This window comes from Vicia villosa, unplaced genomic scaffold, assembly GCF_029867415.1.
Source record: "Vicia villosa cultivar HV-30 ecotype Madison, WI unplaced genomic scaffold, Vvil1.0 ctg.000587F_1_1, whole genome shotgun sequence".
NCBI classification, from domain to species: Eukaryota; Viridiplantae; Streptophyta; class Magnoliopsida; order Fabales; family Fabaceae; genus Vicia; species Vicia villosa.
This window is the reverse complement of record NW_026705268.1, coordinates 1-11,012: the sequence shown is the minus strand read 5'-3', so window position 1 is coordinate 11,012 and position 11,012 is coordinate 1. Positions and strand designations below refer to the sequence as shown.

The 11,012-nt window shown below is 33.5% G+C and overlaps 1 protein-coding gene across 1 annotated transcript; it reads right to left on the bottom strand.

Moving 5' to 3' along the window:
- Positions 1-963: 963 nt before the first annotated feature.
- Positions 964-2,157, bottom strand: LOC131629652 (uncharacterized). The gene is made up of 3 exons (XM_058900436.1): positions 1,886-2,157; positions 1,704-1,805; positions 964-1,588 (listed from the first exon to the last, which is right to left on the bottom strand). Exons 1-3 carry the CDS (start codon positions 2,090-2,092, stop codon positions 995-997), a joined length of 903 nt encoding a protein of 300 aa, XP_058756419.1. The 5' UTR covers positions 2,093-2,157; the 3' UTR covers positions 964-994.
- Between the last annotated feature and the right edge of the window lie 8,855 nt (positions 2,158-11,012).

Here is an 11,012-nt window from a genome sequence, read left to right as displayed (position 1 = left end):
TAAAACCCTAATTATCATTTTCCAATTGGGCTTAGCCTTTAGCACAATTTAGGCCCAATAAGATAAATAATCTGAAATAACCAATACATCACTTAATAATATTCTGTCGATATAATAATTCATTTGCCGATATTAATACTTATTCTCCACAAAATAATTCTCAACCGATGAAATTCCGAAAATAAAATAAGAATATTTAATTAAATAAATAATTAAATAATCGGGGCATTACATTTTTACTATTTTAACATTTTGCAAGTGTTAAAAAATTTAAAATGAAAGGTATTATTGATAGTTTGCTTGCATGTTCTGATCTAAAAATAAAATTACTCACTATTCAGTTTGATTTTGATGATTCACTACAAGAAATACTGCAATTTGCCAGGGGTTAAACCCCTCACTAAAGGCAAAAACCCCTCACAAATGAACAATTTGCGAGGGAACAGCTTCCCTAGCAAAATAGGGGGTCGCAAATCCATTACCGAGGGGATAAACACTTCGCTAATTTGCCAGGGGTTATCCCCCTCGCTAAATGCAAACTCAAAATTCTACTCTGCAGGCTACAGCAATAGGCACCAGCTAGCAGTCTGCACATGGGCAGACTGCGTCAGATATTTTGCTTGGGGATCAGCCCCTCGCAAAATGCAGGATAAATTTTTTTGCTTGGGGATTAGCCCCTCGCAAATTGTTTATATTTAAAAAAAAAATAGTTTTCAATATCGTACATAATAAATATATATATATATATATATATATATATAATTATATATATATATATATAATTATAATATAATTTAAATTAAAATATATATATATATATATAATAATAATTCAAATTAAAACAAAATTATTATAATACATATAATAATTAATATTTAAGCAAATATATTAAAAATTAAACTCCATACAAAATTACAATATTATTTAAAAATAAGTTCAAAATAATTAACACAAATTGTTCCATACAAATAAAAATAAACTTAAATATGTAAATTTAATTATTCCCCCCATCTTGTTCCTCCTCTTCTTCATCAGCTCCTCCATATCCACTAGTTCCTCCAAATCCACCACCACTCATATTTTGTGAAGCAAAAAATTGATCAAACCTTTGTGACCGTTCATTTGCAATTCGCATTGCTTCTTGATATTCCTGTGCCTGCCTCCTCATTTCTTCCTGAAATTCTCTCCTCATTTCTTCCCGTAATTCTCTTTCTCTTCTTTGCATTTCCTCCTGCATCTCTAATTGTTTTCTCTTCATCTCTTCAATTTCCAAATTTCTTGCTGCTACTTGTTGTGCTGCCTCAGTATTTGCCAAGTTTCTCACAGTTTCAAGCATTTCGGCGGTTAATATAGGTGGAGTGGATGATCCTTCTCCATCAGCATATCTCATTTTGAAATCTCTACTACGCCGCTTGATATTTTTGGAATACCCTCCAGTACAATACACTCTCCCATTTTTCTTCTTTCCACCTGAAACCTTATACCAAGTCTGAAAACCAATATTGGGGTCAACAGGATACCCTGGTGGTTGTTGGGGTATTTCAGGATGCTCTGACAACTTTATGGCAAGTTCTTTATCAAAATTCTCCTATAAAAAAATTAAATGTTATCATGATTCAAATAAACTATTAAATATAAAAGAAATAAAAATATGTACATATAAAAGAAATAAATAAAATATCTTTGATATAAAAATAACTTACTTGAGTGATTTTTGCGCGCTCGTCAATAAACTCTCCATTTCTCTTGAGATGAGTCTCCATGTGGAGCTCATTAAGAAGTGGAGTTCTGCCTAATTCTTCACGCTAAATAAGTAAAAAAAATTAATTATACATAATGAAACATTTAAATAATAGTTTAATAAAAAATTAATAAATTTATGTACCATCCTTCGCGCAACTTCAGCCACACTAATACTTCCCGCTGCGTAGTTGCAGCCACCAACTTCAGATGCTCTATTTTTCTTTGCCTGCTCAGATATTTCCTTAAACTTATCAGAATTCCAATGATCAATAAGCTTTGGGAATATATCTTCTCCTATCCAACGTGGACGTGTCCCTTTTGCTTCCCATTTAAGTCTAACATTCCTCATGGTATCAGAAAATCGAGCAGCACATTTTGTGTGAAAGTTTTCTTTAATCGCGGCCTCATCTCTAACATCCCAAACACATTGCTCCTACATTGTTGTATGAATTTAAAAATATTAAATAAAGTAGAATCATGAATATCACAAAAATTAAAAAGGAAATGTCAAAATGAATAAGTAAATTATACCTGAAATGCCTGAAACCATTTTTCCTTTTCATCTTCATGTACAGCTCCATAAGACGGCCAAAATTGTGTGTACTTCTCTTTTATAATATTTGTTATGATCGATACTGCCTGATGTGAGGGAACAATTCTAAATAACAAAATCTTGAGTTAGTATTGATTAAATAAAACTCATATTTAAAATATAATATAAAAACACAAAAACTTACGATCCTGCATCGGGATAAATGATTAGTCTGCCCTCATGATACTTAATTTTTTGAGTCGTATTTTTTTTCAAAATACGCTTCCTCTTCGTTTGCTCCTCAGCACTAGTATCTCCAGGAGCACTGGTATCTCCAGGAGCACTGGTATCATCTAGGAGCACTGGTAACATTAGCAGGAGTGGTTCAGTTTGCGTGGGGTATCCCCTTGCTAAATTCCTATTGTTGTTTTGGGAGGAGTGACCCCTCGCTAATCTCTGCCTCAGATTTGACTTTTTTGCGCCAATTTCTTTTGCCAGGGGTTGCCCCTCGGAAAAAGCTTTTTTCAAATTTCAAATTTTCCTCTTTCTTTTTTGCGAGGGGTTACCCCAAGCTAATGTTTTTTTCTTTCTGCTTTTCTGAATTTCGCTTTGCGAGGGGCTTTACCCCAAACAACGTTAAATATTTGTGAAGTGTTTTACCCCTGGCTAAATTCCCTGGCAAATTCAACAATTTCTTGTAGTGATTGACTAGAAAATTGTATACAATCTAATCTAATTTTATACAGTTTAATTTCAATCGATTTTTCAAATATTCAAATTATAAATACATTTTTTAATAATATTATAAGAGTTTAAAGGTAGTGCACTGACAGTGTAAACAAACTTTACACATACATCCAATCAAAATCCTTACACTTGCCATGTCATATTAGTTTTTTTTAATTAAAATTGTGTTTTAATTAGATACATGGTTGTGATTGGTTGACAGTGTAAAAATATTTTACACTGTCAGTGCATATCCTTTTTTATCATATTATAAAAGCACAAAAATAGAAATGATGTATAATCTTGATTATTTGTCTAATTAAATTTAACAAAAACAATGGAATTTTGAAAAAAAAGTTATATATATATATATATATATATATATATATATATATATATATATATATTATTAATTGTAAAAAATTAGTATTACAAAATCAAAATAATTTATTATGGTAGAAATAAATGAAATTATAAAATAAATAGATTAAACTAAATTGATAATTAATATTAAAAAGTAAATATTAAATTAATGAATAAAAAAATTGACGTAATATTTCATACTAATAAAATATAAATAATTATTAAAATACATATGTACAATTTGGTTTAAGTCGGTTCAAAAAAACAGTTTAAAATCGATTTAAAGTCTAAACACATTTAAAACTATTGAATTTTTTGTGATTTTTTAATTTTTTTATAATTAGTTTATTGTTTCTAATTTAATTTAATCCTCTTCATCAATGATAGAGGTGTTCATTGGTTTGGGTAAATCTGAACCAAACCAGAATGCAAACGAAATCATAGTGTTTGAGTTGGACATTTTTTCATTTTGGGCAAGAACCCAACCAAACCAATGAAATTCAAGGATAATTGGTTCGGGCATTAGGTTTTCAATTTTCTACCCGTAAACCCAACCCAAACCAACCATAATTAATTATCATGAAAATTACTACTAAGCATTCAACTTCAAGACAAAAAAAAATGAAATGTTGTATTTGGACAAGTTATACTATTTTAATTATCTATTAAAAAATTATTAATGTAATGTGGTAAATGAACATAGAGCTCAATTGTAAATATTAGACAAAAAAAAGTTTCCAATAGATTCAAAAATATATAACAAGAAAAATATCTAAATAACAAGAAAAAAAAAGGTCATTTACCACATTACACTAAATGTATGGTTGATAAAGCCTTTGACCAAAAACAAATTTCTAATAGATTCAAAATATATAACAAGAAAAATATCTAAATAACAAGAAAAAATGGTCATTTACCACATTACACTAATGTGGTAAATAAACATAGAGTTCAATTGTAAATATTAGACAAAAACAAATTTCTAATAGATTCAAATGAATACATTTAATTTCATTGCCCGAGTGATTCAACCACACATTGGTTGCAAGATGATTCTCACACACAATGATTTGAAGAAAAAAAAGGAAATCTTTGGACCTTCCTCCCTCTAATGTTAAAGGCTTTATCAACCTCATATGAATCTCATGTTATGGTCTCATCATCAAGATACCAAGCATAAATAATAAGCTTGTAATTTTCTCTAATCTTATGAATAAGAGGGTGTAGCACAAGAGCAATAAGGAGATGTCTTAACAGGTGGCCTTGTTGCACTCCAATGAATGACATAGTATGTTCATTCCTAAGGTACAACGTCTCTTCCCGACAATAAAGAAACTTAACCCAGAAATAAATAGATGTATATCTCAACCTCACCTCGCACAGTAGGGCCAATTTGTATACCAGTTGAAATCATCTAAGAAATCTACCATGTCGCTTTCTAAACACCTTGTTGGCATTGTTAAAAATGGCATTAACACCATCCAATACCCCAACCCTGGACTGGAAGTCTTTGAGATATTGTGTCATATATTTACCAACTCTTTCCATAGCAACCTTGGATACTAGACACCTCCAAATAGAACCTATAACAATGTGGAAGCTACAAACTCTTACCAACTTATCAGGCATCTAACTCCTAACATAATTAACAAATATGTTGATTGCACATAAAAAATCTATTGCCAAAACTGAACATTCTTCACATAAAGTGTTTAATATGTATTGGGCTCGCAAACCATCTCTACCACATGATGCCCCTTTAGGAAAAATTTAATACATCTGAATATTCGCAACTTAAGCCACTGGGAGAGCTCTAAAAAACAACGTAGTTGACATGGAGGGAGATGTCCCTTATGAGTGTAAGTTTCCAAAAACTTCATTGTATCTCTAGTGTAGGGAGTTACTTCGAATTATCTCAACACTTTCACAACCGTTGTGAAGTGGCCATCTAAAACCTTGTAGGGCAGTTCTTGATGTTAACATTCATATTTCTCATCCTTCTTATCTATAGAATATTAAATAAGTCCCCTTTGACCTAAATCTTCTCTACCAGAGCTTCCTAATACATAATTAGCTAAATTGACAAGAACATTTATGCCTCTCCAAGCACCCCCCCCCCCAAAATATGATGCTTTTGCAAGGAATTCCAATTCCTAGACCTGTAACCCCGCCTATTAAGAAGTTTGACCACTTGTAAAGGGAAATTAGGGATAAATAACAACGAAACCCAATCACGTACAAATCTTGGCTCAGCGACCACCTTAAATAAAATGTCTTTCAATGCCAAAGAGAAAGCAAGACAAAAAGTAAGAGGTATACTCTTCACATTAAAGATATGTGAAGATAGGACTCTCTCCAACTACCTTGCATCGATAAAAAGCCCATCCTTTGCACCCAAAGGTATCTAATTTTTTTGTATATGGGTTTATAATACCTATAATGTAGCTTCTGAACTCCCTTGTCTCTTGAGAAACACAAATCAGACTATCATAATAAGGATATTCATGACTCATGATATGAATACTCATGCTCCTTTCTCACATCCATTGATCAAACACCCTTAGAGACCCATTCAATGCCACAAACAAATCTCGATCACTCTCAAAGGCTTTATATATTACATTTTTCAGTTCGTCACTACAAATGTAGTGTCTTAAGATGAGACGCCATACAAGAAACATCCTTGCTTTCATCCTTGCCATCAGAGAAACAATGAAACCCTCGAAATGGACAATGAAGAGATTGTTACTGAGTAGAAACCATTAAAAATGAAAGGTGGTCGAGGCTAATAAAAGGCAACACTGTAGGGAAGAAGGTGGCCGAGGCTAATAATTCATTAAAAATAACCAAATCATAACCAAATTATGATTTAGTAACCATTCATAATTTGGTTAATAATTGATTAACCACATTAAATAACCAAATTATGAATGATATTATCCAACTTTTTACACTCAATAAACCAATTTTGTTTTACCACTTACTATAACTTTTTAATGTTAGAACATATTGTCATACCCTAATTTTTGACCCCCCTGAGATGACATATCCTCAGGATTTTCATCAGGTCAAAGCAAGTACCCAGAGCAGTCACTTCTTCATTTGGCATTTAATCAAGGATGTTCAAAGACAAGAAAACTCAGGCAAAGGATCAATCAGTAGAAGGATTAGTCTCTAACATAATCATAGGACTCAAGAGCTTCATTTTTTTCACCTATGATTGATTAGACACTCAGTCATCTGAGTACAGGTTTACTCAGGTCACCAGACTAGGGTTTTTGAGCCTATCAAGGACTGAAATCAGGGATCACCTTTGGGAAACCCTAAAAAGCCCCAGGGGATCATTCAAAGACATCAATCATCTTCAAATAGCTCATATAACAAGATCCACTGGACATCACACCTCAATTCAAAGTCTACAGTCATCATTTTCATCTGGTCGACAATTAGGGTTTTTGACCTAATTCACCAGGATAGTTGACTTTTAATCAGGGCATGGATCCAAAACTCAAGACATGATTCAAGAACCTCTACTACCTCAATATAACCCATTTACATCACTCATTTGAGGAGAAGATCTTGATTCTACACAAAAGTCCAAAATTTCACTTTATCTAGAAAAAGTCAATTGTATGGGATCACCTTTGACTTTTAAGATTTTTGGTCAAACCATGACTTTCAAGGATCAATATCATCAATATATGGATATTAAAGTCATTTGACCAAATAAATTCAAGAAGAATCTTCAAGGAGCAAAAAGTCGGGAATTAGGGTTTTTGAGGGCATTGTGGGAACTCAAAATTTCACCTACACAACTCAAAAAACTTCCAACATGAAAGTTGTAGATCTTGCAAAATAAAACAACATCTTACATAGGAACTTTTTTCAAAAGATCAACCATTTAAGAGTTTTGGAATTTTGAAGCTTTAGGTTATAAAAACTTGGAAATTTTTCTAAGTGTTTTAACCTAGTTTTCTTCCAACTTTGGCCTCATTTTTCACAAATTTTCCAAGGGATTCTGAAGAAACTCCAAACTAATGATTTGAAGTAGATGTTTAGGGCTTTCCAAATTGTGTTCAACCTTCTCCAAATTCATTTTGAGCTAAGAGTTATGCTTGTTCAAAGTTGGCCTCATGAAGTAAAATTATAGGTCATGTACAAATTGGAACTTTGTAATTTTGTGCAAATGACCTCTCTTATGGATGCTACATGACCCATAACACCTCTTCAAACATGCCATGCATTCATTTTTACCATGACATGAGAATTGAAGAAGATTCTAAAAACAAGAACATGTGATTATGTAATGATTACATTTGTGAATTTATGGCAAATTGATGAATCACCCAAGGAATCTTCTCACCAACCAATTGGAACACTCCTCTGCATCAGAAATGTTCCCCAAGACCAGATAAGATCAATAGATAGGGAGCTAGCTCGATTTGGCCATCATTGCATTTTGAAGATTCTTTGAATTTCTTCATGGCCAAGAAATTAAAACTCCCTCATTAAGCAAGCTCACTCTCTCAATCAGTACTGAATCAATTGCCTATAAATAGAGGACTCTTTCTCATTCAAAAAACACACCAAAGCAACCATATTCCTTGCTTTCTCTTTCTCTCCTCTTGCTTATTGGTTTTTCAAAGTTCTTTGGCAAGAAGAATCATTTTCTTCAAACCAGAGCTTATCTTTGGAAAGTAAGCATTCTAACATCTCAAAGGGGTTCATTTGAGGTGATCCAAGCACCTGGATCACTTCTGTAAGTGGAGGAATGCCATTGTTACTCTCACTTTGGAGCTGTTGCAGTTGGAGGTCCATAGAGCAATTCGGAAGGTTTCCAACAAAGCCAAGCATCCAGACACGTTCCTCTGGTCATAGTGAAGCTGTTCAGATGGCTGCAGCTCGTCTGTAACTCAAGAATCATCACTCTCCATGTCCACTTGAAGCTCAAATCGAGGGAGGTCCATAGAGCAATTCAGGAGAATTGAAGTTACAATAAACATCCAGTTAGCATCACTGAGTCACAAGGAACCTTTTGGGATCATTCATACAAGCCCAGGTGCTCTCTAACATCCTCACGACCTTCATTTTCAGAGGTAAGTTTCTCAACTCCACCTCTTTGATTCGTGTATCTTTCTGGCTAAAACTCAACACCATTCTATTCAGCATCATAAGAGGATTAAAAACCCTCTATCATCAGTCATTTATGCTTCAGTATAGTCATTTAATTTGAATTCCAAATTTTAGGGTTCTTCACGTATTTTAGATAATTCAGTAGATATAGTTAATATAAATTCATAATAGTTACATATCTAGAATCGTGAGTGAATTTAGAGCAAGTTTGGTCTTTATATCGTTGCAAATGGTTGAGAATTGAGAGAGTTCAGAAATTCAAATTGTTGGAGCTTGAGGAAGAAGATGACAATGGTGGTGGCGCGCAAATTTCAAACCTCAGGGCAGAGTTTATTTTATATTTAATGATAGGTGTTTCATAAACGACTGAATAACTTGCCCCAGTGGCCACACATGCGCTCTTAGTCTCCTCATGCCCAAGGTCTGGGGTTCGAATCCCCCTCGCCCCAGACCTTTTGATTTTATTTTCTTTTTGCTCCTATACACTTGAGCAATATATGAATTGCATTGAAACCAGTTTGTTATCACCACACGCGCGTTGGCTCAGTGGTGTTGTTTTGGGTTTGTGACCTAGAGGGCGTGAGTTCAAACCTTGGAGGAGACAAAACCATTTTTTTTATCACTTATTTCCTTCACTTTTCTCACAACTTCACACAATTAATTCACCTATCAAATTAAATCATTTTCACTCCATTTTTCACACACTTGTTATTTAATATACCTATTTTAGGAATAATCAAAAAAATCATAAAAATATTATTTATTTCATGTATTTTAATTAGGTTTAAAATAGTATGTTTTAAATGTTTTCTTAAATACTTTAAAATATATATTTTCATTTTGTTTTAACCTAATTACTTTGTGAATAATTTTATGATAAAACCCTAATTATTTAGGTCTTAATTAGGTATAGATTTCATCTTTGCCTTAATTAAGTTGACTTTTGTCAATTTGCAAAACTGTTTTCAATCTCCGATCAAACAGATGATTAAGGTTTTCAAACAACAAAACCTTATATCATTTCAATCATTTTCAACTGTTTCTCATAAACAGTAAATCATTTTTCAAGTGGGCCTCTAATAGAGTGTAAGTCCCAACACCTTATCTTCTTAGCTTGTTTTCAAAAACTTGTTAGCTGAAGATTTCGTTTTATGTTGGTTATCCTTCGAAGGAGTTGAGAATCGAAGGAAAGATGGTTACTGATGGCCATCCCTTAAAAAGTAAAAGAATGGCTACTGATGGTCATGTTTCGAAAAAATAAAGACTTCTAAGTTCGATGAAGATGAGTGAACGCTGAAAGATTAATGAAAGCATATGTCTTCGGGACTTAGACAAAATTCATAGAATATGTATTCAAGTATTACTACTTAGCGTGTTTTTAGTAGTGTTTGTTTAATACACTGCCACGCGTCGAAGATGGACTCAGGCGGGAAGATTTGAAATTCGAAGACGGTTTCGTAACCGTTCAACAACAGATGGCTTCGCTGGAAGTTCTGATGAGAAACGTGGCAGCAGATTAGTATAGGACCGTTAAGGTCGAAACTAGTATAAATAGGAGTCTTAGTGTTAAGATTCTGTGTGTTCATTTTGTACAAATCACTCACATATTTACTCAAGTATCAAGCGTTAAGAGAAAGAGTTCGCTGAGAAAATGTACGTATAACACCACCATTTTAATACATGTGTATTATCTTCTTGTTTTTATCTTTCAGAATTACTGCATTTCGTTTACTTCTTGCCATTTACGTTTCTGCATCTTTACTTTAACGTCATTTACTTTCGAATTACTTTCATGCTATTTACTTTCAAAGTCTTTTATATTTCTGCAGTTTAAGATTCTTTACGTTTCAATTGCCCTTTTAATTTTTTATGTCATGTCACTTCGTTGAAGTCACATTTATATGTAACAAAGTGATTGTCAAGACTATTTGTTCTGTTAATCGAACAACGCTTATTGAAGAAGACAAATAATGAATATGGTTCAAACCAACATTGATAACAATCTTCTTGACTATGTGTCCTAGGATCAATCTAGTCGATCCTGCAAGTAACCAAATCATATTTATTATAGTTTGGAAGACTAGCGGTTGTTTACCGGAAATCACCGTAAACAAATTGGCACGCCCAGTGGGACATACGAGGGCAGATTGTTTTAATCAATTGCTTTATTTTTGTCTAGACAATATCAAGATCTTGTATGAACCTTAGGAACGGTAAATTAAAGAACAGTGCACAACCGATTCCCAAACGAAGGTACAACAGGAAAATGGTCGTTACGGCCAGTGCAGGGGGTAATCAAGATCCCCCACACGGTTCAGGATCAGGAGCGGCAAATTCGACTTCTACTCAAGAAACACGAGATGCAACGGGTCCAAATGGATCGAGACCTGCAGATAATTCCCAGACTATGCCTGAAAATAATACAGCACCCTCAGGGACTGTTCCAGTTTCAGTGTCGACAACCGCACCCTCATCCACAAGCGCAGAGGACGTATTGTTTGCCTCGACAAATGCT

Bases quoted from the DNA above. Each gene is read 5' to 3' on its own strand.
- LOC131629652 (XM_058900436.1), bottom strand. From the start codon at position 2,092: ATGAGGAATGTTAGACTTAAATGGGAAGCAAAAGGGACACGTCCACGT. The intron at 1,806-1,885 runs GTACATAAATTT...TTACTTATTTAG, and splicing joins CTGAAGTTGCGCGAAGGATG to CGTGAAGAATTAGGCAGAAC. The intron at 1,589-1,703 runs GTAAGTTATTTT...ATTTTTTTATAG, and splicing joins AGCGCGCAAAAATCACTCAA to GAGAATTTTGATAAAGAACT.